Source organism: Rhododendron vialii, chromosome 8a (assembly GCF_030253575.1).
Source record: "Rhododendron vialii isolate Sample 1 chromosome 8a, ASM3025357v1".
In the NCBI taxonomy this organism is placed as follows: domain Eukaryota; kingdom Viridiplantae; phylum Streptophyta; class Magnoliopsida; order Ericales; family Ericaceae; genus Rhododendron; species Rhododendron vialii.
The window spans coordinates 14,786,607-14,803,331 of record NC_080564.1 but is presented as its reverse complement, the minus strand read 5'-3'; the positions used below and the strand labels follow the sequence as shown (position 1 = coordinate 14,803,331).

Genomic DNA, 16,725 nt, shown 5'->3' with positions numbered 1-16,725 from the left:
CAATACCGAAAAAGCATCATAACAAAATTTTAGGAAGAATATGCCCTTACTTGAGTGTTGTTGATGATTCGAGAGAGGCAAATGTTTAATCCCAAAATTTACCACGAAAACTAAACAAAACCTTACTAAAAGTAGCCAATACCGAAAATTTATGAAAAACATGATTGTTGTAAGACAATGAGAGAGAGGCACAAAGACGAGAACTCGACTTAAGCCAATTGGACTGAGGGAAACTGGACTCACAAAGATGAGAGACGAGTGACTTTTGTATGCTGTGGATTTCAACTTTTTCCAAGGAAATAATCTACTAATGAGTGATCACTTAATAATATTTGAGACCTCTTTACTCATTATTAATTGGTTTTGAGATGGATATAAAATTTCTATATGGTATCAAAGCGGAGCTCGTTCCACCTCTCACATTTAAAAAAAATTTACAATCCATACCCCACGATAACAGAACAACAAAAAGGTTGCACGATGATAGGATCAAAAAGTAACCATACGTGACAGACTCAAAACGCGGCTGCACGTGAAAGGGATGTAGGAAATAGAGTCTCACATTGCTTGAGAGTAAAATAGATGACCACTTAATAACATTTAAGACATTTCCACTCATTACCAATTGATTTTGAAATGGATATAAAGTTTCTACATTCACTTAGGAAAAAAATTTCAATATACTCCAAACTACAGGGGATCGTGTGACCCCACAGTCAACTACATATGGTCGACTCTGGTTCCATCCTTACTATGTACAAAGCTTCATTTTCATATATATATATATATAGAGATAGGAAAATATATTCCTTACAAGGAGTAGTATATATTAATATTAACAGATTAAAAACGGAAAGACAGAATATTGCTAGGTGGGTTATAAGTAGACGTTGTAGGTTAGAAACTTGGAAAGACGTTGAAAGGAGAACAAAATTCACCCCACCCAACCCCTCTCTCTCTCTCTCTCTCTCTCTCTCTCTCTCTCTCTCTCTCTCTACATATATCGAGATGTGTGGGTATACTATATATATAACTTATAAGTAAGGGGTTTGTTTGTTAGCCTAAACGTTGCATCAATCGCTGGTGGAGGTCTGTCCAAACCCTCCCACTCCCTAACGGAAAACACTTTCTCATCCTCTCTCTCTCTCTCTCTCTCTCTCTCCTCCATATATTTTCATTCGGTTGGGCTTCTTTTTCCTCTCCTTTGTCTTTGATAAATTACACATCCTTCTACTATTCAAGTACCTCTCCACAAACAAGTACGATACATACATATAACCAGCTTCTATCTATGTTCTAACTACTAACCTTCTATATCATCACCATCTCTAGATCGATCTGTACGTCTCAGCCTGTTCCAATTCACCAATTTTTTTCGGGCCATCGATCAAAAGGGTTGTACGTCGAAAGAGGAAATTAAACCCCAGCTTGTGATTAGAAAGAGAGAGAAATTTATAGGGTTAATATATATTAATTATAGGTTTGTTATTGCCGCCAAGATCCCACGAGATAATAAATTAAAGATCAGATGTGCAGCAGGGGTCATTGGAGGCCTGCTGAAGATGAAAAGCTTCGGGAATTGGTTGAACGCTACGGACCTCATAACTGGAACGCAATTGCTGATAAACTACAAGGAAGATCAGGTACTGCTGAAAGAAAATCTTTTTTTTTCCTAAGCTAGTTTTGTTTCCTTTTAACCGAGACAGTTGGCTCAACGATTTTGTGGGCGCCAAACTAAATTACAGTGAGATTGCGGGTACGTACAACTTTTTTAGAGATCGAACAAGTTGATACTTGGGTTGGATTTGATTAGAATAGTGTAAATTTTTCCGGCTAGTGACAAAAAATAAATAACTTTTTTTGATCGTTTTTAATTTTTAAATGACGGATCTTGCTAACCACCAGTAATTAGTAAATAATGACAACCAAGTTAAAATTTTGAGACATATCTCACGGATTTTAACAATATACTGATATTATAGCACTTTTCTTGAATATCGATACAGTTTTCACACATTATTCATCGCCCTGAAAGTTTTGTTTAGCACTTGTCTTAAATTATTATATTTTTTTTCTCAACACTTTTTCTTAAATTATTTACTATTTGATAGTTATAAAATATCACAATAAAGGATGTGTTGCTATAAGCTTATAATTACGAATTTTTTAAACAAAATTAATTATTCCTAAATATAGTAAGTATGTTGATGTTTTGTGATATTCTAAAACTGTTTATCTAAAAATTTTGAGATTAATACTCCAATTCTTCTGGACTAGATAAATAAAAAAGATCAAAATATAGATCAATATTGAAAAAAATCCAATTAGACTCCCCAAATCCAAATCCAATGAAAATTTATATTTTTCGATCCTTTGTCGTGTTTGGGGCTTTTAGTCATAGTTTTCACCTTTTTAGATTCTATTCATCAAGTCGATCAATTAATCGGGAAGGGAAAATTTAAGGCAAATCTGAAAAAATGGCCAAAAATACAGTTACAATGATAATAATTTTGTCCAAAGTACATTCTGATCATGGTGGATACTGCAGGTAAGAGCTGTAGGTTGAGATGGTTCAATCAGTTGGATCCACGAATCAATCGAAACCCGTTCACCGAAGAGGAAGAAGAAAGGCTACTTGCTTCTCACAGAGTCCATGGGAACCGATGGGCTATCATAGCTAGGCTTTTCCCTGGCCGAACTGACAATGCGGTGAAGAACCACTGGCATGTGATCATGGCCAGGAGATGCAGAGAAAGGTCAAGGAACATGCATGCAAAAAGATCATCTGCTGCTGCTGCCGGTAACCTCGAAACCACACTTATAAACCATGGCCATGATGATCATGCTCGAAAGAGGACCAGATCCTGTGGTGATAATCTGAAACAGCAAGATCATCATGATGATCATCTCGTAATGCAGACCGACTACTATTTTGACATGAACAAGATGAACAACTTCGCTAATTACTATTCCTTTGCTGATCATCATCATCATCATCATCACCAGTATAAGTATTGTTCTGGATTAACTACAACTACTTTTGACCATCATCATCAATACCCTTTTTTAGCACAAGTTCAGGAACATTCTCCCAGTGTCAAATCCCTCTATTCATGTGGTGATCATCAACGGATTAATCCAGCTCGGACCAAGATGCACGAGGATGGTAACAACGGTATGTGTCTTTTTTTAAGCTCAGCAAAGAATTATTTTTTTAATCTATGAATGTGTACAAACCTAGTTTAAAGGGATTTGGAAATTAACTGGCATCGGTATGTTAATTGACTAAGGGTCCGATTGGATGCGAAATGAGTTTTGGGGGTTATTTATGAATGATAGACCCACATTGATGTGACTTTATGGAGGGAGATAAAAATAGAATGTGGTATTATTTATGGAGGATAGACCCATACACATTGATGTCACTTTTATGTTAGGGGATAAAAAAAATAGTTGATTTGGATGGAGTATTGGAAAGAGGGATAAAATAGTATTTGGTTTGGATGAGAGATAAATTGTGGGATAAGAAAGGGTAGATGATGTAAAAAGCTGTGAAATGATTCTTTACCCTTGTGCAATTCCAAAATTAGTTATTCATTATATTAACTATATAATTGCAAACCCGAATAAATTTAATTACATTTGGACAATTAAGCTAAAATAATTTAGTTTACTAATAATTAATTAATTTCATAATTCAAAAAAAAATAAATTTTGTTATTTAAAGTGTTTTATTATCCATTTCGGTTTGTTAAAATATAAAATGTAAAAATGTTAAGTTTGATTTTTTTTATTTTTTATAGCTTTTTTCTTTGTTGAACGTTAAGATATATGTATACACACACACACACACACACACACACACAATAAGTACCTTAAAATGCAGACCTCATAGTTTGGAGCCTTTCGGGTCATATTTTGATAATCCAAACCGTTTAACTTATTCAAAATATGTTTTAAGGATATCTGCAAGAAATCGGCTCCAAATATAATTGGAAAGTGCTTGTCTAAATATTTTTTTACATAGAACAGTTCCTGTCAAGCTTTATGAAAGACTATTTAGATCAAGCACTTCTCGGCCATATTTTGTGTTGATTTCTCGCGAGTTTCTTTAAAAACATGTTCTAAACAAGTTGAATGGTTTAGATCATCATAATATGACCCGAAAATGCATTTTCAGAGATTAATAAAATTTCTTTTGCCGAGAAAAAAAATGACCCAAAAATGAAAACTCCACCTTTTAACAAAATGAGGGATCCCTTGGATGGTATTCGAAAGCTGAAATTATAGTCGACTGCTTAAGGAGTGACTTTCCTCCAACTCTCGGTTGGATGTCTTCTATTGTATTTTTCTTTCTTTTGGCAGTATAGCATTTTTGTGCTCTTTGCCTCCCCCTCGATGTAACCCGGTCGAGTTTTATAAAAGTTTGCTTTGCCGATCAAAATAAAAATAAAAATTGAGGGATCCCTAGCATTTTTGTGCTCTTTGCCTCCCCCTCGATGTAACCCGGTCGAGTTTTATAAAAGTTTGCTTTGCCGATCAAAATAAAAATAAAAATTGAGGGATCCCTTAATAGAAGGAGACTAGCAAAAACATGTTCTAAACAAGTTGCACGGTTTAGATCATCATAATATGACCCGAAAATGAATTTTCAGAGATTAATAAAAAAAATTGCTAAGAAAAAAAATATGACTCGAAAATGAAAAGTCCACCTTTTAACAAAATGATGGATCCCTTAATAGAAGGAGACTGTCACACACACACATATTGGAAATTGATATTCACAATCCTTTTTTGTTATTCACACTCTTTTTTGTCTTTTAGAAAAAAAAAATACCCTTTCAATACTAGAAAACAAAAAAGGAGTGTGAGTATCAATTCCCTAAATTTTAACCCAAAAAAAAAAAAGAGAGGTAGACAAAGGGTTTTTTGAGTGGATGTGAAGCATAGGACTAAAACTCACACATTTCTATAAAAATCAAAACGCCACCGACCACCCACCATTAGTGCACCTCATCTCTCTCTCTACCCTACCGACCCACCCACCTTTTTCCCATGGACAACGACGACGGTCCCCATGGCAGTGGCGGTGGGTGTTCATTGAGGTAAGGGTTCTGGAATTTTGAATTGTATAGGAATTTGGTTGTTGAATTTCTAAATTTTTTGAAAATTGGGTTTAGGATTTTGAATTTGGGCTAGGGGTATTGTGGGTTGGGGAGGGGGGTTGAGGTGGGGTGAAAAGATCAAAATACCAGGCAGATTAGGGCAGAATATTTCTGCCATCCACCCACGTTTTGGCCATCCCAACGGGTGCAAACCTATCTTGTCAACCTCTAATCCTGCTGGAGATACTCATCCGCCCTCCTAATGCTACATCTAATCGCCTGGATATTTATTCAGGGATGAAAGGAGTAATATAACCTTTGCCTTAAAGGAACTTTTTAAATGCTACTTCTACTAAATCTATAAGTTATCTACTATTGATCCCTAAAAATTTAAAGTCACCCTAACAATTCTCTTACGATTCGTGAAAGACCCACCTTATAATCTTCTAAAATTACCGTGATATTAAATGTGTAAGAGTTACCTTTGTCATTTTTAGTGCAGAAAAGGAGAAAGAGTGTGCCATGAATATTAAATGTGAAGGGTTATCTTGATTGATTAACAAATGCTAAGAGGAACACACCTACGGATTGCTCCAGTAGTTCAGGCACATGCATGTCTAGGCTTTGAGAGTACTTCTCAAGGTCTGGGGTTTGAATCCTCACTGGATGAGTAACCTGAAGTAAGTGGGGAGTAGTGACTAGTATGGCCGCGCTAGCTCCCCTGAAAGTTTGGGTTACGTAGTCGGGTCTATTTAGTGGCCTGGCTGTAGGGTCGTTTCACCATTACCCAAAAAAAAAAAAGAGAGAAAATTTTATTCCGGACTTAAAAAAAATGATGAGAGAGATAGAGAGGTAGCTGAGGATCAAAAAAAAAAAGGGGATACAGAGGTAGCTAGATTCGTCGAGAAAATAATGACTATGTTTTTCTTTTTCAAAACTCTTTTTTATCACAAGGCTACAAACTTAAACGGAAAAGGGTCCCAAAAAAAACCAACTGCAAGCAAAGGTTGCTTTTGTTTGTATGCTTGCACATTTTAAAAATGATGGGTCACTGTTTCAATGATATTTTTAGAACATCCACTTTATGCATATATCGACAAAAGTTAGGTCTGTCTCCAATTCTCTCCCCCGCCCATATCCTCAATGGTTAATTAGGGACTTGATGGATTTTGTTGTATATATATGGCTTTGCATGTTTTGCTTCTATATATAGTTTCTGAACATATGCATGAAAATATTACTAATTAATTGCAGATAGGAAAAGTATTGATGATCAGCGTGGATTGGAGTTTTATGATTTTTTCCAAGTAAATACTGAATACTCCTCGAATAGATCAAGTGAAGTAGTGACATCAGAGAATCAAGTGAGAAGAGATCATACTGACGAGGAGGTGGATCAAGAATCAACCAAGCCACATGGCAAAGAAGCTGGTGGTGGCCCATTATTCATAGATTTCTTGTCCGTTGGATCATGCGGCTCATCTTGATCATGAAATCGATGGTCTTGATGATCAACATATATATATTGTACTCCGCCATTCAATACGAGCTTAACCATTAATCATGCCCAACTTTGCAATACTAGCTTTGGTACTGCAAGATCAATATCCAAGACCCTAGTATATATATATATATATATATATATATATATATATATATATATATATATCACTAGAATGCTGCAATGTTGTAATTAATACTGCATTCACGAAGATCAAGAGAGAATTTTATGTAGGTGTATATATATATATATATATATGTATACAGATACTTCTGTTAGAAATTGTGAAAGCTTAATGTTTCACCAACAAATTTAAGTAGCTTCTATTATAGTAAAATTGGGAAAGCTTAATGCTTTTCTTGGTTAAGCTGCTTAATTAGTACCTTTTGATGATTGATTCTGGGAGTTATGCTTTGCCTCTAAATTTAAGGTTCGGTTTTTAGGCTTGCTTTGTGGCTGCATATTTTGGTACGTTTTGGGTTATATATCTCTGTGGTTGGATGTGGTTAATTTCTTATCACCCTAATTATGTACTGTTAATTTTCCTCTTCTATAATTTCTCCTCTTATCTTATTAATGAATATTTCTCTTCGCTGATCAGAAGAAAAAAAACCACAAAGTCGCTTCTAGGATTTGTGTTTATTCATTTCTCGTTCCCTACAATAGATAGAGCCTGTTAGCATGTTTTTTTTTTTTTGGCTATCCTTCCTGTTAGCATGGTTGAGTATTACTATAATAGCTAAAGATAAAGTTTTTCCCCGTGATCTTCCACTATTAATCACGGTAGCTAGACTTTGCTCCATAAGCAAGCTAAACATGTGTAAATATTTTGGTTATCGAGTATGTTATGCGTTTGAATACATGATCTATTGCTTACTCGCCATATTATTTTGTTAACAAAAAAAAACCCGTTCAATATTTTTCGTTGACAAACTCATTGTTTCCATATCATATTCATCATCACTGTCAGAATCATTATCTTTATGAGTCTCAACCTTACAAAAAAATATTACTTATATTCTCACTTTCAGATTTAGCACCGGAAAACATGCATAGATGTAGCACGTTACAAATTTGGAGCTATCGAAAATCGGAGGTTTGATAATAAATATGCCTTTTCTTGGTGAATCCATACTAGCAAATCAAAAAAATAAGGATCTGTTGTAAAAAATATTTCAAAATCAATATGAGCGATCCGCTCTGATACCAATTAAAAATTCCTAGATCGTCTAGGTACATAAATATTTGCTATGTTTGATCTCTTTAATTAATACAACCCGCCAAATGATAAATTAACCAATCACAGGAATGGAAAACAATAAAACAACAAAAGCAACGATATACGTGAAAAACCCTAGAATGGGTAAAAAACACAGGAATGAATCAAATCACTATAATCATTGTGCAGTTACATATATACATATCCAAACGAAATAAATCCTCACAACATTTTAAGTACCACCTGTAGAGTCACAAGTAAAAACTAACGAACTGAGATCGAGTTGTAGTTTTACCATTATTTTTTTATCAGCGTCTGTTTTAGGAAATGGAATGGAATTAATCAATGTGAATGTAATGAGGGTACTAGTGTTAGTGTTAGTCAAGAGTTTCGATGTCTGAAGACATGGGCTTTCAGGTAAGTTTCCAGCATGTGGTTCAAGCCACTATCGAGCAGTGGCTCGAGCACTGGTCTAGACTATGGATCTGTTTATAAAGCATTAGCTAGGCCAGAAACGAGACTACGCCTTTGAGAGTTGCTGCGTTATTTTTGATTGAAGGTGAGGAGCTTAGATATATCCTATCTTCTTGTCTTGGAATACCCATGAGATCATTGAAGCTTTATTTCAACTCCAAGAAGTTTCTACGACCCCGATTAAAATCAGTTTGATTCGCTTCCGATGGATTTTCAAAAGAGTATTGGAAGGCTTGAGGATTCAAGGCGATGACAGTCAATCACCGAGTGCGGTGTACGTGTGACTCAACAGGTGGTACTTAGAACGTTGGGAGAATTTACTTCGTTTGGATAGATATATTTGTAACTGTACAATGATTACAGTAATTTGGTTCATTCCAATGGTTTTTTACCCATTCTGGGGGTTTTTTACTTATAATATCGTTGCGTTCGTTATTTGATTGTTTTTCATTCTTGTAAATGGTTTATTTATCGTTTGGTGGGTTGATTAATTAAAGAGATCAAACACAGTAAACATTTATGTACCTAGGCAATCTAGGATTTTTCAATAAGCGTATTCATGTTCCTAAAGTGAGGGCTCACACATAATATCTAGTAATTCACACATAATCTCTCTAAATTTGAATGGACTAAGGCATCGGGATGTAAATTAACTGGTGATTGCTCTTACAAGACATAATAAAAAAAACACAAACAGAAAAAACAAGAGTAGCCAAAAAAAAAAAAAGATCCAGTGTGAAACCATCATTCCTCTCAAGGAAGTGGTGCTGAAAAACCCGGTTGTAGTCGTCCAATGCAGTTACCACAGCGAACAAGGTCACTTCACCACAGCATGCAAACCCTTCAAGGCCTATTTGGAACAGCTTGTTGCGGGTGGCCACCTCGGCAACTTCATCGATCACGAGAAGACGACGGCTCGGGCACAACGGACCGAAACAAATACCGAGGAAGAAGTACAGACGATCCACGTCATACACGGTCCCCTAAACCCTGAGGCCGCTCGCATCATCCGGGCCGAGTTGAACGAAGCCTCCTCCTCCAAGCAGGTCATGTTAGTCGGTCCCGAACCAAAACGCCCCAGAACCGATGACAGTTTCAAATGGACGATAACATTTACCGAGAAAGATCTCGACCGCATCCAGCTTCCCCACAACGACGCCCTCGTGGTCACGCTACGCATCGAAACTTTCAACATCTGTCGCGTCCTCGTAGACCAGAGCAGCTCGGCTGAAGTGATGTACTACTCTCTGTTCAAGGATCTGAAGATTCCCGACACCGACCTCCGTCCCTCTGAAGTTCCCCTTATCGGCTTCAATGGAGCTCCTGTCTGGCCCATCGGTATGATCACTCTTCCTGTCCGTGCCGGCTCGGTAACTCTTGAAATGGAATTTGTGGTAGTTGACGTCCCTGGCCCTTACAACGCAATTGTCGGGCGGACTTGGCTGCATAAGCTTAAAGCGATTGCATCCACCTATCACCAAGTGGTTCGTTTCATTGGCACTCACGGGCACCAGAAAGACTTGTACGGAGACCAGACCGCGGCCAAGCAGTGTTACGTCAACGCCTTCCGAAGTAACAAATAGATCTCCCGGGTGAATCTCATTGAAGCCCCCAAGGCCCCAGTTTTGAAGGATGTCAGTAGATCTCCCGACGACAAAACCGTTGAAGACGTGGCCACCATCCCAATAACCGAAGACGGCTCCCGTTTCTTCCTTGTCAGTTCCTCACTTAGTGATACTGATCGGAATGAGACGGTAGCTTTTCTCAACCTAAACATTGAAGTATTCGCTTGGACCCCATATGAGATGTCCGGGCTCAACCCCTCTTTCATTTGTCACGAGCTCAACATCGACCGAGCCAAACGCCCGATCGTACAGAAGACACGACGATCCTCTCCTATTCACTCTGAGGCCGTCATTGAAGAAATCAACCAACTCCTGAACGCAGGGGCAATCAGAGAGGTCCAGTATCCCAAATGGCTGGCCAACACCGTCGTAGTTAAGAAAAATAATGGAAAATAGCTGGTTTGCGTCGACTACTCAAACCTCAACGACGCTTGCCCAAAGGACTTCTTTCCTCTTCCCCGTATCGACCAGCTCGTCGACGCCACCTCCGGACACGAGCGACTCAGCTTCTTGGATGCCTACCGGGGCTATCACTAGATTGCCATGAGCGAAGGCGATATCGAAAACACCACCTTCATTACCCCCCACAGGATCTTCGGTTACCTTGTCATGCCCTTCGGCTTAAAAAATGCCGGGGCAACTTTCCAGCGAATGATAATCAAGATGTTCGAGCGATTACTAAGCGACACTATGCTGGCGTACATTGATGACATAGTGGTCAAAAGTTTGCACGCCGGTGATCATCTAACTCACCTCGCCGAAGTCTTTGAGATACTCAAGAACTACAAGCTCCGCCTCAATGCCGAGAAATGTGTCTTCGGTGTTAGCTCCGGCAAATTTCTTGGCCACCTCGTCTCCCGATGCGGTATTGAGGTCGATCCCTCCCAGATTCGCGCTATTGATCAGCTCTCGGCTCCCCACAACAAGCGCGATGTTCAGCGTCTAACCAGCATGGCCGCAGCCCTGAATCGGTTTATAAGTCGTTCTTCAGACAAATGTCAGCCATTCTTCGCACTCCTAAAGGGCAGCCGACGAAGCTTCAATTGGACAGAAGACTGTGACCGAGCCCTCCAATGACTAAAGGAGTATCTTTCCACGGCTCCACTCCTCGTCACTCCTCAGAACCAGGAAGACTTGTTCCTCTACCTAGCTGTCTCTCCGCACGCTGTAAGCTCGGTGCTCGTCCGACAGGAGGGCCGGGAGCACCAGCCAATCTATTACTCAAGCAAAACCATGACTCCCGCCAAGACGCGTTACCTCCCCTTGGAGAAGCTCGTGCTCGCCCTCGTCTCAGCCTCCCGAAAGCTTGCCCCGTACTTCCAATCGCATCGCATCATCATCCTGACCGAGTACCCCCTCAAATCTCTTCTCCGAAAGGCCGATCTCTCCAACCGAATCTCACAATGGGCCGTTGAGCTTGCCAATTTTGAAATCCACTTTCAGCCTAGGACAGCAATAAAAGCTCAGGTGCTGGCCGACTTCATCGCTGAGCTTACGCCACCCAACACATCCGCTTCGGCACCGACCCCGAGCACCGATGCAGTACTCCAGGCCAACCCTAGCACAGCCTGGCAGCTTTTTCACGGTGATGTTTGGAAATGTACATCGATGGCGCCTCCAACAGCCGAGGCGCAGGTGCAGAAATTGTTCTCCTCTCGCCCTCCGGTGTCCTGCACGAAAGCTCGCTATCCATCAACTTCCCAGCCTCTAACAACAAGGCCGAATATGAAGCACTTATCTCAGGACTCAAGACTGCCGAGGCCATTGGCATCGAAGAGCTCGTCGTTTACAGCGACTCTCAATTGGTGGTTAACCAACTCTCCGAAGAATATGAAGTTCGGGACGACCGTATGCGAACCTATCTCAGCGCCGCAGTCCAGCTCATTAAACGCTTCAAAGCAATCAGGGTCGAGCATATCTCCAGGGAACAAAACGCCGACGCCGACGCCGACGCCCTTGCAGGACTCGCTTCGGCATGCTCGTCTACAGGACACCGTTCCATCTCCTTTAATTCCATTGACAAGCCCAGTTTCGAACTTGAAGCGCTAGATATGAAGGTACTCAACATAGAGCTTGGCCCGAGCTGGATGGATGAAATCGTCCTCTACCTGCGAGATGACTCCCTTCCCACCGACAAAAAGGAAGCTCACCGACTCCGAAACAGGGCCGCTCTCTTCTGGCTCAATCCAAACGGGAAGCTCTACCGAAGATCATTTACCGGTCCATATCTCCTGGTTGCACACCCACACCAAGTCTCGGGCATCATCGAAGAGCTTCATGCCGGTGACAGCGGTTGTCACTCCGATGGACGGTCCCTCGCCCACCGAGCCATCACTCAGGGGTATTGGTGGCCGACAATGAAGAAGGATTCTGAAGAATTCGTTAAGCACTGTAAGAGGTGTCAGATGTTCGCTCCCATTATCCATTAGCCAGCTCGGGACCTTAGCCCTCTCACCAGCCCCTGGCCCTTCTCCCAATGGGGCATGGATATCGTTGGTAAGCTCCCAGTCGCTCCAAGGGGATTCAAGTTCCTCTTAACCGCAACCGATTATTTCTCAAAATGGGTCAAGGCCGAGCCCCTGGTCACCATCGAAGAAACAGACGTCATCCGCTTTGTGTGGCGCAACATCATCTCGCGCTTCGGTGTGCCGTTCGCCATAATTACAGACAATGGAAGGCAGTTTACAGGGCAGAAGTACCGGGCCCTGCTTGACGAATACGGTATCAAATGGGACACATCCACTCCGGCTTACCCCCAGGGTAACGGACAGGCCGAGGCTGCAAACAAGGCAATTTCATTTGGACTCAAGCGACGACTTGAATCACGACGGGGAAAGTGGGCCGAAGAGCTACCCAGGGTACTCTGGGTCTACCGTACTACTCCTCGGCGATCTACCGGTCGCACTCCCTTTTCCTTAGCATTTGGAATGGAGCCGGTCATCCCTCTCCAAGTCGGACTCCCAACAATGCGAACAGAAAACTTTGATGAGTCGGTCAACAACAACAGCATTGCTTCGGACCTCGACTTACCCGAAGAAGAACGGGACAACGCAAGGATCAAGCTCGCTTCATACCAACAGGAGGTTGCAAAGGGTTACAACCGAAGCGTCCGCCTTAGGTCGTTCAAGCCTGATGATCTTGTCTGAAAAAAGGTGGTGGAGAAATCCAAAAAGCGAAAACTAATGCCCAATTGGGAGGGCCCCTACCGAGTCCTCAAGCACCTCGGATCAGGAAACTACAAACTGGAGAAGTTGGATGGTTCCCCCATTGCTAAAAAATGGAACGCAAACAACTTGAAAAAGTTCTACGGATAGTGCTCGATTACCGAAGCCCGCTTAGTCTTTATTATGTTGCATTTTCTTTTAAAAATTTGAAGGCAATCTGCTTATGTATTGACAATACTCCACCGAGTTTTAATGAGAATTCTCTCTTTGGCACTATTCGTACACTGACTGTTTAAATTACTTATACTCGGTCCGTTCTTGCCCGGACCATTTTATACCGACTTTAGGGATATTGTTCTCTCATAGGTGATACCCTCGGACAAAATTCCCACCAATTCGCCCAGGCCTCTTCAGTTGTCTGGATTTCTGGTCACTCGCTCTAAGGATACTCGGCCTCCCCCCGAGCACCTTATACCGACCCACCAGAAGTTTCCCACTGCTCGAACTCGCTGCGTCACGAACCTATGGCAGAAGCCATACCCCTTCGTGACCCCGGCCTACGTCCCCTAGCAGTAATACCATCTCGCGTCTGCTCGATAGGCTCATTTCTATTAACAAGCAGGGGCGTGCAAGTCCAAAATTCATTAAATAATTGCTTCTGATTCGGTCCCTACCAACCCTCCTAAAAGCAGGGGCTTCGGATCAAATCACTATTTCTTGATTAAACATCTTTTTTATGCTTGGCAAAACTCTTCAGTTAATACTCCGGTTAAACAAGTTTCTACAAACTTAAGTCTCACCGAAGCAGGGGCATCATAACCCAAGGAGCAAACCAATCATATAAGCATTTCAAAGATTGACATTCAAGAAAAGAAAGCATTCATTCACAAAGCACTATGGGTTTCGGCAACAATCCATAAACAAAAGCTACTGCTTCGATATCAAACATTTACAAACTCTGGAACAGCAAACTCCTAATGTCCGGAGCCGTCCAGTCAAAAGTTGCAGAATCTAAAGACATGAAATCTCAAAAACAAAAGAAAAAGCAGACACTATCCTAAGAGCGGGCTTGGTGGTCGAGCTGGTCCTCGAACGCTGGGCATTTGAATCGGCTTGGTTCCCGAAGCCCTGGTCCTCGGACGCAGGCTCCACCACCTTCTCCTCTTCCGCTGGAAGGACAAGCTCCTCGGGAGGAGCCTCGGGAAATGTCCGGAGATCAGAGTCTTCAGGGAGGTTGAGCCTCCTCACCAAGGCTTCATGGTCATACCGAAGGCCGTCCAAGAAACGGTCCCGATGCAGCTCAGCCTCAATCTCCCGAACCTGCTTTTTATACTCTACTCCGGCCGCGTCCCAACCTTCATCGTAGACTCCCTTCCTCGCGAAGTCAACCTCCGTGGCCCGAGTGACTCGCAATATGTTGGCATCCTCCTCGGCCTTGGCGGCTCTGGTCTCTGCCTCCACCCTCTCCCTGTCGCATCGTTGAAAGTCCACCAAGTAGAGCTCACAAGTCTCCCGAGCCAGTTTCAGGTCTTCTTCCTTCCGAGCCAGCTCCCGAGCAAGCTTTTCGGTCTTTTCCTCCTGCGCCTTGCACCGGTCATTGATAGCCAATGCCCGAGCTCCCGCCTGCAAACAAAGAGCAAAAACCGGAGTGTTCACCAACTTCAAATAAATAGATTGAAAGAAGCAAGGGTACAAAAGGCGAAGATAATAGCTAAACTTACATTGAAAATGGCCTGAGCTATCTCAGCCGTGACGTCCTCGGTCAAGCCAGTGACAGCCCGGGCATCCCTCGGTAGAATGCTTCCTCGGAGCATCCCGAAGGCCACTCCGAGGTTCTTGACACTGTCGGCGTGATGCATATGGCGGCCGGCAAAGTGACGGAACTCCGGAGCCCATGGGAGTTCCCTCGGATTGACCCAGGAGCCCTCCTCCGCTCCACCGGTCCCCCCTCCAAGCTCCTTCTGCTCCTCCTCGATCAGGATCATCTCCTGATCCCTCCCTTCTCCGTCTCCCCCCTCGCGCCGAGTCCTCTTCTCCGGGGGCTCTTGTGGTGAAACAGGAGTCGCCCTCGAAGTCCCGGTGCCAGGAGTACCGGGGACTATTCCCCTGCCCCGACCAGCTGGCCTCCGGCGCCTAAGGTTCAGCACCTCCCGAGTTCCAAGGCCCGCCATTTCCTCGCTTAAACCGGTTCTCTCCGGCGTCTTGCGATCAACCTCCTCGCGAATGACTCCCCGAGGCGCGGATGTGCTTCCCTCGGCTTCGTTCTCTCTTCTTGCACCTCTTCCAGCTCTCCCTCCTCGGCCTCGTCCTCGACCTGCCCTTGGAACCCCCTGCTGCGTCGGTTTCTTCTTCAAAAAGCCTGTATAAGTTGGGATGTACCCAAGCAGCTCTGGTGCGTACTGACTTGTTATGGGAATGGCGTAGGCCGCTGTAATCCGGGCCCGGTCAGCTCTTTCCCGAAGCCCTTGAATGATTCCCTCAGCTGCAAGACAACCAAAACAAGGAATCAATATAAGTACGCAGGGCATAACAAAAACAAAGTATCTACCGAAGAGTAATTTCTACCAACCAGGAGCCCCGGTCCCAAACTGCACTCGGGTAGTGGTATCTGCATTCTCCCCGGGCCCGAACATGAAATTGTCGGTCACTGAGATATAGATGTTTGCCCACTCCTCGGAGTCGGGGGGATGGTCTATAAGGAACTTGTCATACCCCGTCCTGCACGAGAGGTAGTATCGGTTGCTCTCTCGGTTGACTCCTACGAGGTATACTCCGAAGAGTTCCTCGACCCCAAAGGTCAAGTTGAATTGCCTCCTTAGCTCAATAACACTGGTGACGATTCGGTAGGAGTTTACCGTGAGCTGGGAAGAAGTAAGAGAAAGGGTCCGGAGAACTCATCGGACAAATTGGTGAAGGGGAAATCTAACCCCTCCCTCAGTGATTTCCATCAAGGGGAAAATCAATTCCCCTGGTCGGTGAGGAAGGGTCTTGGGGTTGTTATCAGGAAGCAGCCGGACCTCCACATCCGGAGGGATGCTGTAAACCCTTCTGAACTTGGTGTAGGCTGCCGGCGTCCCATTAAAATATTGGCTCATGTAGGGACACGGCCTCCTTCGTCCCCGAACCTCCTCGGGGGCATCGGCGAATGGGCCCGGTCTGTGGCCCGAAGTACTAGGGATTTCCATCTCCCAAGGAGCGAAGGCTGTGACGGGGCGTGAAGCTCTAAGAGGGTCCGAAGGCTCGATGACGTCCAATGGGATTCGGTAAACGGCTTGGGCACGACACTCCTCAAAGATTTCCTCAAGGTTGGCAGAAGAGGAGCTACTGGTACTGTCAGAGGAGACTTCAACAACCATTCGCCTTTACCTAGCAACAAAAAAGAGGTGCAAAAACCCGTTAGCTATATGCTTAGGGAGAAGCAACATGACCTAGCAAACAAGGACGAAATGGTCGTCGCTCCTCGGTATGTTTCTGGGGACCTCTCCCTGAGAAAGGTCTCTGAGGCCGGTGGTTGTTTCTATGGTCTCGGGTTGAAGATTGGCCTCGGGAAGAATGTGGGCCTCGATTTGAGTTTAGACCTCGGGAAAACTAAGAGCACAGCGCTGGAAAAGCCCAACGCCGCCGTGGGACGAACAGC

General features: G+C 43.1%; 1 protein-coding gene across 1 annotated transcript; it reads left to right on the top strand.

Moving 5' to 3' along the window:
- Positions 1 to 1,058: 1,058 nt before the first annotated feature.
- Positions 1,059 to 6,982, top strand: LOC131336165 (transcription factor MYB54-like). Its single transcript, XM_058371891.1, has 3 exons — positions 1,059 to 1,643; positions 2,549 to 3,175; positions 6,360 to 6,982. Exons 1-3 carry the CDS (start codon positions 1,529 to 1,531, stop codon positions 6,590 to 6,592), a joined length of 975 nt encoding a protein of 324 aa, XP_058227874.1. The 5' UTR covers positions 1,059 to 1,528; the 3' UTR covers positions 6,593 to 6,982.
- The last annotated feature ends 9,743 nt before the right edge of the window (positions 6,983 to 16,725 follow it).